This window comes from Antrostomus carolinensis, unplaced genomic scaffold (assembly GCF_000700745.2).
Source record: "Antrostomus carolinensis isolate BGI_N321 unplaced genomic scaffold, ASM70074v2 scaffold3056, whole genome shotgun sequence".
Lineage (NCBI taxonomy): Eukaryota > Metazoa > Chordata > Aves > Caprimulgiformes > Caprimulgidae > Antrostomus > Antrostomus carolinensis.
In genome coordinates, this window is record NW_010319591.1 from 35443 (window position 1) to 55952 (window position 20510).

The 20510-nt window shown below is 37.5% G+C and overlaps 1 protein-coding gene across 1 annotated transcript in view; it reads left to right on the top strand.

Moving 5' to 3' along the window:
* Positions 1-20510, top strand: part of IL15 (interleukin 15) — a 31493-nt gene that overhangs the window by 2934 nt on the left and 8049 nt on the right. The window contains 1 exon segment of the mRNA XM_010169273.2: positions 271-400. Coding sequence (XP_010167575.2) covers positions 271-400 — 130 coding nt within the window.

A 20510-nucleotide genomic window follows, 5' to 3' on the forward strand; every position in this document is an offset into this window, starting at 1 on the left:
GACAATATACATTTTTGAAGGCGAACCCCCCCTTATATTGCAGCATTCAAAGATGACAGTGTAAGATGGATCTCTATTATCTAAATAAAAATAACTCTTTTAAAAGCCTGTGACTTGTGTTTTCCATTAATTTAGAAGATTTAAAGGGGACTTGCAAAAGTTACTTGCAAAATTTCAGCAACTTCCTGCTTTGAATGCTCTTAATAGATGGGCTGAGAGCCACTCAGAACTCTATTGCAACATTATATATACTTATTTTTCCACCTCTAGGTCCCATAATGTACTCTCCTGACCCAGATTCCGTGCTTCTATTCTGAGTAATTTTCCAGAAGGCAGGATGCTGGCGACGGTGTGGCTAACAAGAAACTCTGCTGGAGCATTGAGCAGGCTGGAGAGTCAGGTAGGTTTCATTTAAACAACATGGCATTTTAGGCCATTTCAGCAAAGCTTTAAATGTTGTTTTTTACAGCCCAACAAGAAAACCAGGTACTACAGCAAATGTAAGGCTTGGAAGCTGTGAGCTGACACAGGCAGGACACAGGAACCACCAAAAAAAAACATAGATCAAATGGAAAGAGCAAATTTACTCTCATTAAATCACAAATGGGGAAATCTCTGAAGCAGCACCCATGGGCAGAGGCACATAAGTGAGAATGCAGGCACCACGGAGCTCAGTCCTTGCTAGAGAGAAAGAAAGAGATTCCGAACCTGCTACTTTCGCCTGTATATATCAGTGATTTTTAGCAGGCAGTAGTTTTCCACTGTGCTATGATTTTTCTCACAGCAGGGCAGGAATCCCAGGCATGTTCACTGTGACCCTGAGTCTATCCCAGGCCTATGTTCTCTAAATGCAGATGTTCTACTTGTCAACCACATAAAACTAAATAGTGATTAGTAGCGTGATATATGTGTTTTCTGACACCGCAGCAGCAAGGCAAGTCACTTGAGCACATTTACAGTCCTCCTTGCCAGTCTTCCATTATATTCCCACAGAAGAATTTCCAGTATTTTAGATGAGATCACTAGCACGCTATAATTTTCTGCTTAGTTTTTTTACAGTCCTTATTGTTCACTTGTACCAGAATTACTTAGTAAATAGGTTGGGATTTTTTCACATTTGTGTTTTTCACAATTTATTCATGGCAGAGCAAGTTCTAGCAGACCTTCCCTCTTGCTTGGACTTAATGCCTATGCCTAGCTGGCCTTTCACAACATGTGAGGCCATAACCCCCAACTCTCACAGATGTTTAATACCAGAGGAAAATCCTTGCAATTTTCCAGCCTCTGCAGGACTCTTCAGGGCTCCCCAACAAGCTTTCAGGATGATTCTTCATCAGTTGCATTGCCAGTATGCAGCATGGCCAGATGACCTCATTATAACCCAAATGCCATTAGCACGTGGCACTGAGAAGCCCCAGGCTTGCATGCAGCTCCATGCTGGTGGGCCAGTCCTTCCCTTCTTCCAGGTAGGCTCCTTCCTTTCCTCAGCAGTGGGGCCTATTGCTGAGGGATGTGGCAGCATGAGGTAGGATTCTCCCACTTTAAAACACTTGATTGTTCCCATCACAACAAGCAGAGCAGAGAGCTGCCTGCATGGTGCCTGGCCATGGAAGGAAAAATAGAGTGCCCCAACTGTGGGCTGCAGCGGGGCTCGACAGCAGGCACTGTGCATAGCCCTGCCATCATGGTGACTTCACAGCCCCAACCCACCTGCCCTTCCCTGCCAACATGCTGCACTGTGGACAAATAGGTCCCTGTGCAAAGCCAGTCTCCCTAAATTATTCAGGGAGGGGGGAAAAAGCCAAACAGGAACTGTCTGAATGGTCTTCATGCTGGTTATGGCAGTGAAGTTGTTGCTTAGGACAATGAATTTTGATCATTGTGGTGTTTACCTCAAAGTTTCCTTAACTTCTTCAATTCTAAATGTGTAATTGTTCATAGTTGAAACTGTAGCTCATCTTTTCCACTGGCTTACTAGCTGCTTTTCTTCAGAAATCATAGAAGTAATAGAAATTAATCAGCTCAAACTGAGTTATTCATTGGTTACCCAAGAGCTTCATATGACTTCTTGCAAAGTGCCAGAGTGATTACATCAGAATCTTAGCTTTTACTAAAACCAGGAAAAATATAGCCTTCCTGATGATGGAGAAAAGTTTGGAACTCAAATCCCACCAATGTAGCCTACCAAAAGTTGGGAGGATTAGAGCAGAGGGAGCAGTTTATGGGACATGTGAAGAATATAGCATAGCTAAGTCACACACCCAAATCTCTCCCACATGTTGAGAGAGTCACTCGTTATAAGATTTGTTTCTTGTATTTATCTAATTCCTTACAATTCTGCTGTTTGTATTCTGTTGGGAGACTGGGGTAAAAGATAAAAGATCACTCGTAGCAGATCACAGTATCTTCTGCTTGTTGGCTGGCTTTAGGTGACTGCTAGTACAGTGAGCTAGACTACTACATGGACCTATCTGTCATAGGCCTTTCAAAATTACACCTTGATATACTGTTCCCTCTTCTACACCTCCTTCCTTCTGCTCTACACTTCTACCATCTCCTGCATCATATTCCATCTCACCACACTAGACTATAACTCCCTGAGCCTTTGGCCCCTACATTTTCAGTCTCCTGTCCATGTTCTTATAGAAAAAGGCGGGTCCTGGCACTTCTCAGATGGTTCTGAGGATACAATATATCCTCAGATAATGACAAAGCATGTCATGAGCCATTGTCTTGAGCAGGTACAAGTTACTGCATGCTAGTTGTTCCACAATGATTGCCTGTGGCACATTTGAGTCAAGTTAAGGTTATTTACTCTCATAAGCCTGCAGAAAAACCAAATGCATCACAAACATTAAGTTTCTACTTATGCCGAGCTATTAAAATACAGCCAGCATTGTTTTGACTATAGTATTTCCCTTACTGCTCTTAAAGAGTATAAAAAGCCATTACTAATGTAACAAGACACAGAATTGTGTGACAATCTCAGTAGGATAGTTATTTTGCCCTTTGGTCATAGTAATGTTGCCTCTGTTGTAACTTACCTATTTAATCTCCTTCATTCTTCATGATAACTGAATAGAAGTCTCATATCTTCTGGAAACAATTCTGTTTGCTTCCAAAGCCAGTGAATATTTTTATATACAACTGTATCATTACCTCTTCGAAAGGTATGTGCAAATCCGTTTATCTGGCATTTATGCTGTTTCTTTATCATCTCTTAAATTAATCATTTTATGCTGTTTCTCATATTTATACACAGTGAATAATGTAGCTGTGAAGGTACAAACAAAAAGACAACATCCCTCCCAACAGAGCTTACTATTTAAAACCAGATGTAACATGTTGCCATTAACATCTCTGTTGTGCCAGTTAAAAGAAAAAAACAAACAAACAAACATGCAGATAAGTTGAAAACAGTAAATCATGGTAGAATAGTCTACTATAAGGAAAAAAGCTGAGTAGATTCCATCCACAGAGAATATATTATTCTTCACTCTGTAATAGTTTTGTAAAGATTTTTTTGTTTGTTTTAAATCTTTAGTGGTCAGTGACCATTTGAACTGGATGATGCTTTTGTAGTTGAGCTATTTCTCATTTTTTTATTTGTATAAAATACTATCTTAGAAACTACTACACAAAAGCTAACTAAGAGTATTCTGATAATGTTAGAAGTTTCAGAAGAGTTTCCAGAGATCAGCTCAGAGACATATCACTCACTGCAGAACAGACAGGGAGTTACAACATTACCTGAAATTTAGGAATCAAAGTTGACAGTCTGTTTTCCAGAAATCAGACCACCTTTCCATTACCAAAATGACTTTGAGAACTGAATCTCTCTCTGTTGGCCACTTTGCTACGAGTTATCTCTGTATGCTAGAAGAAAAGGCGCCATAAATGAAAAGTTAGAATAGAGTAGCTGGTCCTTGGGAACTTGACAGGGAAGCAGTCAAAGAAGATATTAATTTACAGCCTCACAAATAATTACTTACCCTTAGTGTATTCAAGAGTGCTTCTGCATGCACTGAACTAGCTCCTGTCCAGTGCTAGCCTGTGGACTGTGTGATGCTCTTAAGTCATGTTGAAGAAGGTCATTGTTAAGGAGATTTCTGAATACGAGTTTATTCCTGACAGTAATCTTTAATAGAAACAGTTACATTAACATAAAAATGAGAACAAAGTAAATGAGGAGGGGAGATGTACATTTCACCCGATGTCTTGCTCTACTGATTCTAACAGCTCCTAGTACAAGCAGAAATTTTAATTCTCTTAAAAGTTTCTATAGTAGCTTACCATGTGATTTGAAACTACAAGTTTAGATTAAATCACACTTTAGCTGATTCATTATTCTTAATGCAAGGTTCTCTGGATGAATTTGACAGTTCAAAATTTACTTTTTAAAAGATCATTGAAATGCCACCAGGACATGTAATTCATTCACTCACTCATGAAAATGAAACGAACCAGCCCTGATCTTGGTTGTTAATGTTTTTTACTTTGAAAGGTGTTTAAATGCCTCTACATATACTCAGTTGAGTCAATGAAACTCTGTGCCAGTTTAATGCATTTGTTAGGCTTATTTATTTACTGAATAAAACACTGCACACAACCCTTGACTTCTACTGTTCAGGATATGCAGTTCAGTGAAGGACAACACGATGCTGTTTAGAGTGCAGCCTTTTCAGTTTCCACTTTTCTCTCCTGACTCCCTTTCAGTCATCAATATATTAAGCACTTTTCCCCCCTCACCCTTTTTTTTTTTAAGCACAGTCAACTTTAGGTCTATAACTGGAACACAATTTCAATACTAATTCATGCTCACATTTGAATGAAGTTTCATATGCAGTATTTTGCTACATCTTTGTAATCATCTAGCCAGTTGTAAACCAGATTTATTCTACTATACTGTAAGCCTACCAAGCTCGCTGGGCAAATGAAAGCCTCCAAAAAAGCTCCAGGCATATTCACTCACCTTATTCCCCCCCAAAGTTATTTTAAGAGAAACACCATACATATAATTCTTCAGTAAAAGAGTTAAAATTTATCAAAGTCCTAAAAAGAAAGAAACAAGAGGTGAGCATGGTAATTATTGACCAATTTAATGGGATTTTCTGTTAATTACCGCATAACAGGGTTTTAATTATATCACATTGGGAAGTGAGATAGTTGGGCTATATCAGGGTGGACATGCTTACTATGTGAGAAACCTCCAAGAAAAGTGAAAGCAATCTAGGGGAGTGTTGTCCTATTTTCTTTCTGCCTGTTGGAGATACGCCTCTAAGTTACAGCTTCCTTCAGTGTCAGGGTAGGCTGCAGATTTACTTTGTTCTGTCCTTGCTCCAGCATCTCCAGTTCTTCAGCCAACAAAACAGCCTAAGCCTGAATCAGGCCTTTTTTGTAAAGCTGAATGAAGGTACGTTCTCTTTCCAAGCTTTCCAGATACTGTCGGCAACCACGTAACAGGCATTCCAAACCTGATGAAAAATACAATTTCCACCATTGTTGCAAAGGAGAAATGGATGTTGTATTCATATTTTCTGTTCTCTAGTTTCTGAGTGAAGTTAAAAAACAAACTCTTTTACATAGAGAGGACCATTTTCTATTTCAGAACAACAGATAAATCTCTATACAAACATTAACATTCCATGCCTTTAGAGTAAGATCAATTCAGTTACCATATCCAGAAGAGGGATAAGACAACAAAAAGACAAGAGAAACCTCTACGAAAAAAGGGAGAAGCATAGAAAATCATCAAAAGACAGTACTGAGAAATACAGCAACATGCAGAAACAGCTGCTGAAGTAACTGCAGAAATGGTTGGTCCTGCTGGAGAATGTTCTAATTAAAACTCCAGTCCAGAAAAACTCTACAGCCTAGAATTAATGACATGCTGAGAACAACCATGCGCTTCTCCCCAATTCAGGCTGCAACATGATGAGTCACTGACAACCCCACCTCTTTTTCTGCTACTTGTCTTTCTGCACATGTCAAGGACAGCAAGCAGAAATACAGTGTTAGTAGTAGCACAGACTAACTCAAACCTGTGGCCTCAGTACTTGCAGGCATGCCCACTACATCTGCATTGTTACATTAAAAGTTTGAAATATTTATAGGCTGAACTTCATGGTGCAAGGCTTGCATTGGTGGTGTTTGGGTTTTGCTTTTTGTCCTGCTAAAAAACATTTGTACTTGACAAAGGCTCAATGCAGCATCATAATGTGTGTGTTGCACACGTAATAAAGCTGTTTGAAGGAACAGCTGCATAAAAACCTTCAACTTCTAGCTTCCTTGCAGACAACCTTGATGCTGTACTCAGTTGGCAGGGGGGATTAGATTGCATCAACAGCCTCAGGAGTTCTGCTTCCCAGCCACTGCGGAAGTCCCTTCCCTTGTTTTTTCTAGTATTGTGTCCAATAGGGAAAGTTTTTCAGGCACTTGATGCAGACACCATGCATATGTTGCCATTAACTTCAGCATTAATCACAGCAAACTCCTTTTCTACCTCCCAGCAGAAACTTTTTTGGTCATTCTACAACCTCTTGAGATCCTCCCTCCTATCCATTTTGTCTGGTGACTGGACCAGGGGCAGTGAGGTGTAGCAAATGCTTGAGCCCTGGAATATTGTGAATATTGTGCAAATGGACTGCAAGACCTGAAGGGTTTGTGCAGACAGGAGTCCTAACAGTCCTGATGCAGCTTGGCAATCCAAACTGTACAAATCCATCCGTCATCCATGCACTGTAAAATTTTGTATGCCAAGATGTCATTATCCACTAAACTGATGTAATCTACTCATCTACAGCCTTGGTGTTTGATCCGTCCGCAGCAAACTGGTGAGCTAGTGCTTAGTTGTAAACTATGCCCTGAGGTGGCATACTGTTTTAATTTCTGGATTGTATCTGAGCAGATTTTTATGATAATGAGCTTTATTTCCATGCCACGTAGTCATTTCACTATCATATCACTATTCAGCACAGCCTTGTTGTGAATCACAATTCTTTCCCAACATTCTTTGGGGAAGAAGTTTCCTGAGCTAAGAAATAATGGTCTCCTAAACAAAGTTGCTCCAGGAAAAGTTTATTCACAGCTTTTTAGCTGAAGGAAAGAGAGGCAAATGTCAGCATAGCAAGTTACTTGCAAACCAAAGCAGTTTCAAGTGGAAGTGTATTAGCACTTCTTTTTTGAAGAAAACAAAGCTCCCTCCCTAAATACAATGTAGAAGTTTTACTTCAGCTCAAGACAGGTGATTCATGAAGTCCTTATAGAGGGATCATGGGATTTTGCTGGATTGACTTATATCACAAAACCCCTTGGTGGTCCCTAGTAAATATCCTGCAGTGGAGAGGATGGGGGAGGAGGGGAAGATCTCCCAGTGCTATATATATGTACTGATTTAAAGAAAAATAGCCATAGAAATACAGTTATTTCAAATTAATTCTGTTATTTATTAAAAAAAATAAATGGAGCTATATATTAAACAGACATTCTCCATGCAGGTATTAACAGTTAGTTCTCTTGTCTATGCTATCAGACAATTTCTAACTAAACTCATAAAGCACAAGCTGCTATGAAGGTAATTGTTTCTACTGCAATATAACACAATGTACCAGACCATTTATGTCTCATGCTACTCTTTGCAAAATTAGAACTGGTAGCCTTTATGCTTTGACTAAATTCTTATGTGGGTAAGTACTTTTCCCCTCTCTTGAATCCCAAGTATATGTTTTTTCATGTCTCCTTGTCACACCTTCAACTTTTCTGGAAGAACAGAGAACCTTGATTTGCATGCTTTGTACACATATAAAAACAGTGAGATGACTCCCTTGACTTCCAGTTTCCTCCAGAAGCTATTGGATAACTACACAATTTTAATTCTTAAAAAAAAAATAAAAAAAATTAACATGTCCAGACAAACACAATATTATTTAATGGACTACAGCTTTGAGCCTGCAGTTATGCTCATTTTGCTTCAAAGAAAGAGATGTTTCTCACCTCTTTACCATAGTTAGAGAATTGCCCCATTGTCCTGCTCTCTTGCTTCTATTCAGAATGTAGAATGCTGAAGGGTTGTGCCTTAATTTGGCTGATCTTACACTTTCCCAGCATATTTTGGTAGATTTAGTCTTCCCAAGATACACCTCTCTGCTATTAAAGAAGTCTGATTTTAAAAGTTCGCTGTAATAAAAAGGAGAGATGACCAAATAATATGTCAAAATTAAGATACTGAATCATCCACAATACTTCTCATCTCTTCTGCTGTTGATTTGCAGATAAATTTGTCAAAGTAATTTGAGAAGTATGCTATGGCATTTTGGACTTCAGTAATTTCCCCCTGTAAAGAAGCAGTCTTTATTTGCCTTATGGCAGAATGTGCCTTTCACTTCACTTGGTATCATTAGTCAGTTAATTAGAAAGTATTTGTGCTACCCCTTCCCAGCTACCAGCTACTTCTTTCAAACATACAGATAAGGGATGTGAGGTTTTTTTCACTGTAGATATCCCATGACTCACTCTCTCACATTTCTATACTATGTCCCCTCCTCAGAATAGTCAACAGATGATCCTACCACACAGGATAACCTGTTTGTCAGCCTCAAATCCTATATCCCATATCAGTAAATAGTACATTATATTCCTCAGATTTTGTGAACATCAACAGGTGTTTTTTCCTTTGGCATGCTCTTCAAATCCCACTCACACTTCCACCTGGAAGCGTCAAGGGAAGTAACCAGCAGGGTCTGGGAATTACAGCAGATGTCTGCAGCAATGGCAGAGAAAGAAAGGCAGGAGAAAACAGTACATTGTCTGTGTTGTAAAGGTTTGAGTTTGGCCATTTTATCTACCAGTCTTTTAACGAAAAGACTCAAACCAAAACAAGAACCCCAAAAAACCCAAATAAACAAAAGAATAAAAAGTCTTCAAAGTGCCAAATAAATTAGGACTAAATTTTTGTTTAGTCGGCAGAAAACAATTGATTCAAGCATTAAGAAGGTCAGACATAATCCACGTTCAGTGGAATCTTTTACTTACCCACTCTGCCCAGCAGCTCCCATTTTCAAGGTTTCTATGAATATGCTGGCAACAGGCATTGCTTACATGTCCTTGAAAGTTTTCCTTTGTCTTCTTTTTCATATCCTTTTCCATTTTAAGAAGTGAGAATCCACATGTTGTTACTACGAGAGATTAAGCTGTGATATGCAGTTGCCAATATGTGACATGAGATAAATAGCTCCCTAAGAATGTTGAAGAATATTCTGTAGAAGTGTTAGGTACTAAGCAAAGATCTCTAACAAAAAAAAAAAAACAATCAAAGAAACAAACAAAAAAAATCAACATTTGGTTTTGTCTTAGAGCTAGGAATTGGAATCCTCAAAGCCTATGTTTGTCTGTGACATTAGTACTGTGATACTGCATAATAAACCAATGCAGTGTCTCAAGATCACTGAAACCTGACCTAGATGTCAGTGAGATTTTAACTGCAAAGTGTTTGTTTTAATAGCCAGTCTTTCGAGAACAATCCCACTGGGTGAGCCTGGAGGAGAAACCAATATAATTTCTCAGGAGCAGAATGCTTGTTGACCTTAAAATCCACACTGGCATTCAGGAGAATTCAGTTCACTTTCTGAAATCTCCACAAATTCTACGTGTGACTAGGGGCCAGTAGAGCAATATTACTGTGTCTCTGTTCCCCAGCAATAACAACGACATAACAACTCCTTCCTTTTTGCAGTTTGTCTGAATTGTTGAGGTGTTTTGTAATCTCTTTTGGAAAACATTAGCCTTAATTATAGGTTTACGTAGTTTAGAATATAGTACACTAGGTTCCATCTTAGCAGATGCTTTCAGTTGCTTTCAGACAAAAGGTAGTATAGCATTAACATAAAGTGTAAGTTCTCAAAAAAAAATGCAGTCTTTCAAAAATGCAGGTTATATCTCCACTTTTTTTTTTCTAAAAAATGAGTTCAAACAGAGGCAAACACAATTAGTTTGTTTCAGCCAAGCTACTATCTTTCTCTGATACTAATCATGCTGATATTCAAGTAGCTAAGTAGCATATAAAATTATTTAAATTAATTCATTTAATCACTCCACTTTAAAAAAAGACAAAAATCAGACACACAGAGTTGACTGTGTGTTAGTGAAACTTTAACCACAATTTGGAAATTACTCAGTAAGTATCCTTTAACTGAGCTTATCCTCTGACTGAATGTTAATCAGTATCCTCTGTAACTGTAAAACAAAAGGAATATGAATATGCTGTGAACTGAAAAATTCACTGTTTGGAGATCATTACAAGAGTTCTCCACTTGAAACTGAGACCAGTTCATGAACAACAGTTTATGGTAAGTTTATTCTAAGATAACAGACCAGATATCATAAAAAACACAGCTTTGGGAAAGCTGCTGAAGCTTCCTAATATTTTTTACCATTAATTTTGATCTCCTGTGCTTGGCTTTGCTCACTTCTCCTTAGCTCCTGCAGATCTATGTAGGACAATTAAAAACAGGGAAGACATTTAGAAAAATTTACATCTACCACATCACATCAGAGATGATTAGGAGGAATAGGCAAATGCTTTTTTCCAAAAAGTCTTCAAAAACATTCATGTACTACTGAGATTCTGATATACAGTACGCTGATATCAGGTCAGAATATGACTATTGAGGACAATTTATACAAGACCCCCAAAATGTTGATAGAAAACATCTAAATAGATTTCATAGCTCTATAAAAACTGTAAGGTTTTACATTATTAAAGGAAAGCATTAAACTATTCTACTTTGGTGCATGAATCAAAGTGCTTGGTTCTTTTTCTGCTAAACTATATAGTTAGTATGTTCTTCTGTACTGCATCCATCCTTTCTGAAAACAGAATCTGAATATACAGGAGTTAACAATATCACACAGAAAGAGCTCATTTCAGAGTTAGAGACACATACCTTTATGAAGACTGTAGGTGAACTTGGAGATTAAAAAAAACCCAACCACTTTAGTAAGTCAGTCCAGCATTCATTTTCTGCTAAAGTTGAAACAAAAGCTTACCACAGAATACACTCTTATTTAATTTTTATGGTAAAACTTGAGGAAAATATAGTGCAGATATGAAATTTGGCCTGATTTTGGGAGACATTTTCACTGACAACTTTATCTCAGGAATACCCCCACCCTTTCATAAAGGCTGGAATTTTGCAATACATTTTTCAAGAGATTTTGAAACATTTGGGGTCTAATACTCCTGAATGATGATAGAAACATGGCAAGTCTCTGCCCTCACAATCTTTATTTATGAGGAGGATTAGCTTATTCCTCTAACCAGAAACACAGTTGTGGTGGTTTGACCCACAGTAGGACCACACGGTCTTGTATTCATTCCCCTGCACCCGGTGAGATGGGATGGGAGACACAACAAAGGGGCACGGGATTAGGATGAAAGACAGAAACCAGTTATGGTCACGGGCAAAACAGACTCAACTTGGGGAAGAAAAATCAATTTAATTTGTTGCCATTCATCTAACTAGACATAACAACCACATCTTGCAACACCTTCCCTTCAGTTGAAGGACAAGGTACATTGGATCAGGAGAGGATTTTGTTATTTTTGAAGTAAAATATAGGCCAAGTTGTTGTATTTACATAATTTTTGTCTCAGTTTCAAGTGCAGGATTCTTGAAACATCTATGTCATCTCTAGAAGTTATTATGATGTAATTTAGTATAGAATATTTCTGATTAACAGCTTGGGGATCACGGGGACCTTCTAGAGGTTTTATTCAACACCATAAGTTCAGTGGTGCTGGGAAATGTGCAAATAGCACCAGGAGCCATAAAGTGATCTTCAAAGGCTGAACCTACCCCATGTTCTGGTGTGAACATCATTTCCTCCATATCCATTCTGTATCTGAACGGACACCTACCTTGATTAGTCAAGATTTTTGGGTGAATATAAATCAGTCAGGTCATTACTACAGGCGTTGATTTTATACACATTCCTCAGCTTATGCCATCATTTCTCCCTATCGGAGCCCGTAGATTAAAATCAATCAGTTTGCTCTCATTGCCTTAGCAGGTAGAAGGAAGGAACTGGGAGCTAGAGAGAATCTAGGGAAAACCTAGTGAAGGGCCGTGATGCATTGGCTTTGAATTCCCCATGGGCATAAACCCAGCTGAAAGTTCTGTTATGGGTACCTGCTGTTACGATTTGCATTCCCTGTGGTTGATCAGAATACAAAGTATAGCTTTCCTTTCTAGTACTCAAATTTATCTTGAGCTCTGAGAAAACAATCTTCAGCAGTTGGATTCCCTGAGGATATGTAATCTGGGCAGCTTTTCTGACTTTCCTACTCTCTCTCTTGTATTATCCCATACTCAAAAACACTTGGTTTGTGCATTGTACTCAAAAAACCCTACACTACTAACATTTGTTATCTTGGCTAGGGATTACCTAACAGTACCTGAACATATTATAAATGTATGGTGATACAACATAAATGTCTAAGGCACATACACTACTGATGCATTCACTCTTCAAGCAGCTATGAGTTGTTTGTTTTGTTTTTTTTTGCCAAGACAGTCTTTGTGAAACTTTTCTCATGTTCAACTTCTGGAACAATTCCCAATTCCTTCTTTTTCCTGTCTTCCTTTGGGGTTTTTTTTGCTTGTTTGTTTTGTTTTTTAAGGACAAAAACCCCACTCATCTCCTTCTCTCATGTAGCTGAAAATGTCTCTCGGATTTGTAACATTTTATAGATGCCTGAAGATTATCTTGCATAATTTAAATGACACATGAATATTTCAGGTCTCATTTTAAACTGTGTGCAATTTCAAGATACATGGGTCACAGCGAGAACAAAGTAGTTTTCTAGTAGTTTTCATCCAGCTGAAGATAAATGACTTGACAATTATGCAAATTCATGTGCTGTGCATATGTAACAATTTTAAACAAGAAATTAATAGATAATTTGACTACCACTCTGAGGAAGATACAGTGTTGAAAGTGAACTGATATATAAATGTGAAGGAGGTCAACTGAAGCTCTGTATTACACTTAGTAGAAGTGACTTTTCAACAATAAGGTGATCCAACAAGATAGAGGGCTGGCAGAAAGGTCCTCTGTGCTTTCTAAGATCTGAGGGGTTTTGCCAGCACCTTTCCTAACAGCTCAGTGTGCATGCCATATCGAGAGTATGGCAGCATCCAAGAACTAGGAGAGACTGATTTATCTCAACCCAACTTAAGACACCTGTTGTGTACTGACTGAAATTTAAGCAAAGAACCCTTTGCTTAAATCATGGATCTTTATTTTGATTTCTGTTTCTACTTCAATGACTTTCTAAAGAAAGGGTCATTTTCTCTAGGTCACAAAACCACTAAAATGTTTTGCAAATGAATGAAACCTTTACTTTAAATGTACTTCTTTGTATTTTTAACCAGGAAAAAACCCCATAATGTGCCATATTTCTTAAGCAATTTTCTAAATTACACACTCAGATTCTTAACTGTTACAGTGTTTTTATCCTAGAAGATTGTGAGTTCTGCCTTTTTTGCTTTTAAATTCATTTTATGTTTTGCTTACAAGTTTTATCAGGCTCCAATCCAAAGAAGTGAGAATGGAAGTAATATGCTTAAAGAATATTTGAATCTTGTATGAGTTAAATACGATTAGCTAAATTATTTCTGCTAGAGAAGAAGAAAGGAGCTTTGTCAAAGTAATAATGTTATTCTTTTTGTTCAGTATCCCTCAGATTTTCCTGAAGGACATGGAAGCCCCTTTGGAAAAAATATGCTAGGCATTTGAGTAGTGTAAATGCCTCATTTACTGAAACCACTAAGATAAACTGATATTTATCATTCCTTCAGCTCACCACAAGCTTGTGTTTATAGGACACAACTTTGCTATATGCTCTGAAAAATGCTATAGGTGTCTCTGCCTTGGTGCCAAAAATAATAATAAAAGTATGGTACATTGTCTCAGGTATTTAGAATTAGTAAATGATAGCCCTTTGATGCATTTTTTTATTCAGAGTTTGTAACTAAGAGAAGAAAGTTTGTTTTCTCTTTTTCAACTAGGTTGCTTAGTTTTGAAATAGCTATTTCAAGTGATGAAAATGTTCTCACAGTGCTTGGTGAACTGAAACAAAAATAAATTAGATCAAAATCACAAAGAAATGAAATACTTGGTTTTGGGAAAAGGGTAAATACCAGCATTTTTTCATTGTAATGTCTGAAAATAATATGTATGTTTACACAAGCTAGTGACATTGTGGCTTTTAGAAAGCTCAAACTGACCTAAAAATTGAAAGATATGTTCCCTTTGGTTATATATGCTCATAAAAGCAATACTCTAGAAAATTACAGTAGGAAGAGGCCTCGTTAATGGAATATTTTGCATTTTAAAATTACTTATATTCATATTTTAAGTTTAGAGCTTAACACTGCCTGTCAAAATTTGAAGTATGAGCAGAAAAAAATATTTACATAGAAGGAACTGCTGCATGCAATTCTAAAAATCCCTTAAAAGCAAGTATTTGTCTACGCTGATGAACAGCAGGGAAAAAATGCTAGAGAAGTTATAAACTTGAAAACACTAGCCCCACATCTGACAAGCTTTATCTTCAGTCTCCTTTCCTGGAGACTGAAGGATATATCAGAGAAGTATCGGTATACTCCTCCCTTGGCATTCACAGCTGGCTGTGGTTGCAGACACCAGGCTCAGACTCTTGCTCAGAGTCAGCTCTGCTATTCCTAAATTCAATGTGCTGCTTTAATTCACATCAGGGACATGTGCCTAATTTAACAAACTACCCATAAGGTACATACTACCTGGAGTCCAGCAGGGGCTAAAGAAGAAGTCATTATGCTGGCTGTGACATACTTCTTAAAACGGGATTTTCTGCAGGCTTTGAATGTACAGGAGCTATGTAAAGAAGCTTTAATATACAACAGGTTCCAACAAGACAACTCCTGCAAGGCTACTCTGATGCAAATCTGTTATTGGCTGCCTATACAGGTCTAAGACAAAGATCAGTAATGTCTGTCAGGCTCTGAAAGCAAAAGGTAGAAAACCCAATGGGAAAAGAAAAGTAGAGATAGCAACTTGCAGGCTCAATATCCAAGTGCAAGCCAAACTATAGTATTAAATCTGGCCTAATCAATTTGTAAGAAAGACTTTCTGAGATGGCATACAGCAGAGTGGCAGGAATGGATAGTTTGCTTTGGAAAAATCAAATAGATGTAAAATTTTGAGGGAAAAAAAAAAAAAAGGAAAGTTTTATTTTCTGGGACTGAAATGGTGCTGAACCTGTTCTTACAGAAGTGTTGAAGACTTCTAGGTGTCTTCTCAAGAGGAGGAATCTACATTTGGGTAGATCAGGAGTTCAATTTTTGGAGAAGAGAGTTGGAGTTCAGGGAGCTCAGTGAACTCAGTTAGACCTGATTTTAGGGAAGGAAAGTGTAAAATTCTTTAGTATGCACATTTCAGCTCATTCTGCCAGGTGGCAGCTTGGGAATCATCTCTGATAATTCATGCAAATTTTCCTTACTCTTCCATTTCAGTTGCATCCTGCTCCATGTCTCTATGTGCAGTATGTGTGATGCCTGTTTTGGCTTTAAGGCTGGAAGGTGGCAGACTGTATGTAAATGGTCACATTTTTGGTGACTTCTACATTTGATGCTAGCTTTCCCAGCCGTGTGGATCTTACATGGCATTTGGGTGAATAGCTGCCAAAACCAAACTTTATTAGCTGTTCTTAGAAAGACAATAAAGTAAATCAGTTTGCAATATTGTGCTTCCATTTAGGGACAAAAAGGTATCTTTCTTTGGCAGCAAGCAGTAAGAAGTCCTGGTGGGAGAGCAAAGAAAAACCTAGGTATGACAGCAGGGCTATGTTGCCTTCAGAAAACAGAGTACTGTTCAGGCAAACAGTATGACACACAATTAATGTCTTTTTATATTTTTATATTATTAGTATTATATTTATTTATTTATTTATTTTTAGAACAGAGACTATGATTGTAAGGCAGATCAAACACTGTATAAGCCCTTGCTTAGAATGACATGCAACTGATTTCTAGCTTTACCACTCAGAAGTGGTGAAAAATCTTGCTTGTAAGAAGACTCTGGGGAAATATTATCTTTAGCTTATCCACCTCTTATGCCTTCCCACAAGGTGGATGTGGTACATTTACCAAACCAGTTACCTCCAGCATTTATTTCAGTGGGAGCTGATGAAAGCAGTCTGTTTTAAAAATGAGACTTTTTTTTTTGACTGATTGAAGCTGATCTGAAAATGTGCACTTCCTAATTTGTAAGAAGTATTAATTTTTCTGGTAGGCTATATTATCTCCCAAAATGTTTCTTTTACTTAGCAAGACTAACCATAATTCTGTAAATAATTTAATAGAACTGATTGACTTTTTGCAATGTGGTCCTGGGTTAAACTTAAAATGTGTATTCTATCTCTTACAGTTTATCTTGCATCTCGTATGAGCGTATTGGGAACATTTATTATCTCTTAATTACTGTCAACAAAGTGATGTGCTTTTGTCTTAACATCTTGTATGTTAAGCCAATTAAGCAAGCAGTCCCAGAGTGCAGATCTGTAATTTTATCCAAGAGTTTACTCCTTTTCAATAATATTGTTCTACATAGCTTTATAATATAAAGGCACCCAGGGATTTGTTTGTTCTTTGCTGTATTGCCAATTATTTTATATACAACTGCTTTTACCATCCCTGTGAAGTACTTTTTTCAAGCTTTTAAAAAATACTTTAGTCTAAATGAATGTACTTGCTAGTAGACTGATCTTATCCTGTCCAAAAGCAAATTTGAAGTTTTCTGGGTGAGTGCTGTGCTGCACTGTTAAGAACTATGAGTATCATTTATTCTTTTTTAAGAGCTACGATACAGAAACCATCTTAATATAATTTAGTATTGCTTCAGCTCTCATTAGTTTGCACACACACAACCTCTTCCATTCCTCTACACATTCTGGGTTTGTCTGCAAAGAAATGAAGGAAAACCATAACCAAAATTGAAAAAAACCTCAAATACTGACAACTATTTTATTGCATTCACCACTTGCATACATATAGAAAAAGTGGTTCAGTGTGCAATCTCATAATGTGTTACATTCCACAAAAATCATAGCATCATAGAATGGTATAGGTTGGAAAGGACCTTGAAGATCATCCAGTTCCAACACCCCTGCCATCAGCAGGGGCACCTTCCACTAGATACATTCAAAATTTACATGAAAGGGGGAGGCTTCTGTAGCACACACTGGAGCTTTTCCAATAATCACTTTTCCTGTATCTTAAGGCAAGAAACTAAGGATGATTGTTCAGTTTCTGTAAGTCTTACTGCATTGTTGTAAGTGATTTAGAGTAATATAAAGCAGAAATAATTTCCTTTCCAAATTTGTTTGCCTTTCCTATGCAGAAAGTGAAACAAATCTATCATAGAGATATTTTGTTCTTTTTTCTTTGAATCCTGATACTAATTTTTTTCTTCCTAGTTATCTGTTTACAGTATTTCTTTTGGAAGTTTGTGTGCCACTCTCCTCAGTTGTTCAAGAAACCTGTTTTTCCCAGGTTAACATTTTGGTCAAGTTCTCAGCAACTCCTGAAATGGAAATAACTTTATTGGTTTCAGTAAATATATGGCAATTGACACATATGAGGATTTCATTTTGCTCTTTAAAGAAGAATAAAAGCACAAGAAAAAGTAGAATAGTTCAAAATATATCCTGCATGTTTACTTCAGGATCCAGTAAATTCCAGTAAAAGTAGCACTGTAAGAGAGTGTCATAGCTTATAATTTTTCATTTTTAAAAAAGCTCTGAAAATACTGCCTTAATTTACTACTTTGAGAACTGCATTTGCTATTTTTAGTCTTCTAGCCATTACAATTGTGTTACAGACCTCTATTAGCATATGATATTATTCTCAGTCTCTAAGACTGAGATATTATTTATTCAGCACTTACTCCTGTGATAACTATTTTATGGTCTCAGGGTTTCCAACTTCCCTTAATTACTGCAGCACTTCTGTTGGGTTTCACTGAACTTTCTTTGCACCAAGGACAAACTTCCTCTCAGGCCTATAGCCAAGTACAGGACACATCTTCATAAGGCAATGGTGAGAGCCTCAGGCCTCAAGCTTGTTTTGCAAAAAAAGGTCAAAGGGAATATTTAACTTCTCACATTTCAAATTCTCATGTTTAAGGTATTGAGTGGAATAGCAATGACTCTGTGACCTTTTGGCAAAATTTTCAAACAAGCACTGCAAACTTTACTTTCTGGCATAAATGCCAGTTACCAAGAGCATATAGAAAGAAGTCCTACTAGATGACTGTCAAAAGCAAATCAACAAGTATTTAAGCAAACCAGGAACACAGTAATGCATAAGTCATTAAACTGAAAGAGTTTCAAGACATGCCAGCTACTGAGAATACTCTTTTGAAGGTCAACACTACTCACATACAAGCAGAATAAGCTAGGTAGAATAGTACTCCACAGGAGAGTTGCCACTCTACAATAAAAACAAGGGAATCTATAGTTCTTGGGCGGAGCAGGGTGAAAGGGAAGTAATAAAATAGGAATAATATTTAAAGAATGCCCAGTTTTAAAATGGCAGCTGCAAAAATGCTTTAGCCTGCCTAATTCTACAAAACTTCTAAGAAAGCACTTTAGCTTTGTGAAACAAAGGCTTGAAGACATAACAATCTGAGGCATGTTTTGGCTCTCATCCAGAGAAGCACTGAAGCATGTGATTCAGTTTAACACTCAGTAATTCCACAGACTTCCTTTCTGGATCAGTAAGTACAAGATAGACAGAAATGTGGAAAGCTCACTCTTTGCCTTCAAACCTTGAGGAAGAGAGCTGCTGGTAACACCTGGTGGAGCTTGAGGGCTGATTTCCTAGGCTTCTATGTAAATTTGGGTAGGAAGGGAGAAGAGGAACTGAAATGACTGTGGAATCATAATGGATTCAGGTACTATGATAGCAAAAAAGCAACTTTTTAATGATTGCTGCATCAAATAGTGTTTGGAACAGAACTTACTAGAGCTGTAAAATATGTTTCTTTGATAAATGGGACTATTCTGTAGAAATTGCAAAAGGATTTAAGGCCATCACACTAGATCCCTTCATAGGGAAATACTACTTTCTGATGATATTGGCAACACACAAATGAAATTACTCTGAAGGTGTGTTTAGAGGGCTGCACCTATAGGTAGCATCTGCTACAGAGTTTCTTATTGTCTCAGGATACATTAATGTGGTTCTCTGTTTTTATCTCTGAATTCTATCCCATCAGAATAAATAAATTCTGATGCTAATTAATATTCAGGGATTTTTTGTTTATTTGTTTCCCTTTGGTTGCTCCCTTTAAACTGTCTGGAGGAAATTGGGAATAAAGGAGCAGAGAGATCCTTCCGTGAGTTTGCTCCTTTGACTTGCAGTGTTTTCCAGAATTTACTCCATAACAAGGCACTAAGAACATGTCTTTCCTCTAAAACTTACTCATGATCCATGAAACTTAGATTTCAAAATTACTTATTTAAGGGTTCAATACTGAAACATCTATCTAGTTCAGAAGTATTGCTTTCTTTATGGGCTCCATTCCTTGTTTAGTCACTTCCATTAGTTTATGAAATCTTTACTCTTTATGGCTACTCTCCTAAAAAAGGCTAGGATACAAATAGGAAAATTATCTGATTTTCTTTCCAGTCTTACAGATTCTGATATTAGAAATGCTCTCTGTGCTTCTTAGCACAGAGAAGGAGCTCAAATATTAGGCACAATACACAATAGATGCAGTACTCTAGTTGTGCAGCTACTTGGTGCTTTGTCCCATTGAAAGGGATTGCCCTAGCAGAAGAGGAGAGAACAATTAATTAGTGGAGCCAGCAGAGAACAGCAGAACAAGAGCCACAGGATGAGAGTTTGTTAGGGGGGGAAAGGGTTCTCTAAAGGAGGCTATAATTATTGTGGCAAAGGAGACACTGAAGGAGAATTGCAGAAACAGTGCAAATGAATACGTGTAGAGCTCGGTAGACAGTACTTGAATAAGGATCTGAAAAAAACCCACTTCATGCTTGAAACGTTGCTCAATAAAACATCCAAGGACTAGAGAGAGCTGGAGGTGATGGTACAATTCTAGAGAGAAATTTGCAGCAGTAACAGAGAAAATAAAAGATTTACAGGCCCTTGTTGCACAAAAAAAAAAAAAAGAAAAAAAAAAAAGAGAAATTGTTGAGGACACACATCCGTAGAACAAGGCAGAAGTAGAGACTGACTAAAATAGGATAAATAATGTGCAAAAAGAGGTCTATTGCCCTAAAGAAAGAAGATGAGAAATGGGCAGAAACAAAACATTGTGTGGCAACAAATAAGAGAAGAGCAACACACCATGCACAGGAAAAAGAGAGAGGAATCAAAAAGCCAAGAATTAACAAAAATGGAATACAGGTCATTACAAGAGAGAACAGTCTGAGGAGGATTATTTCCCTA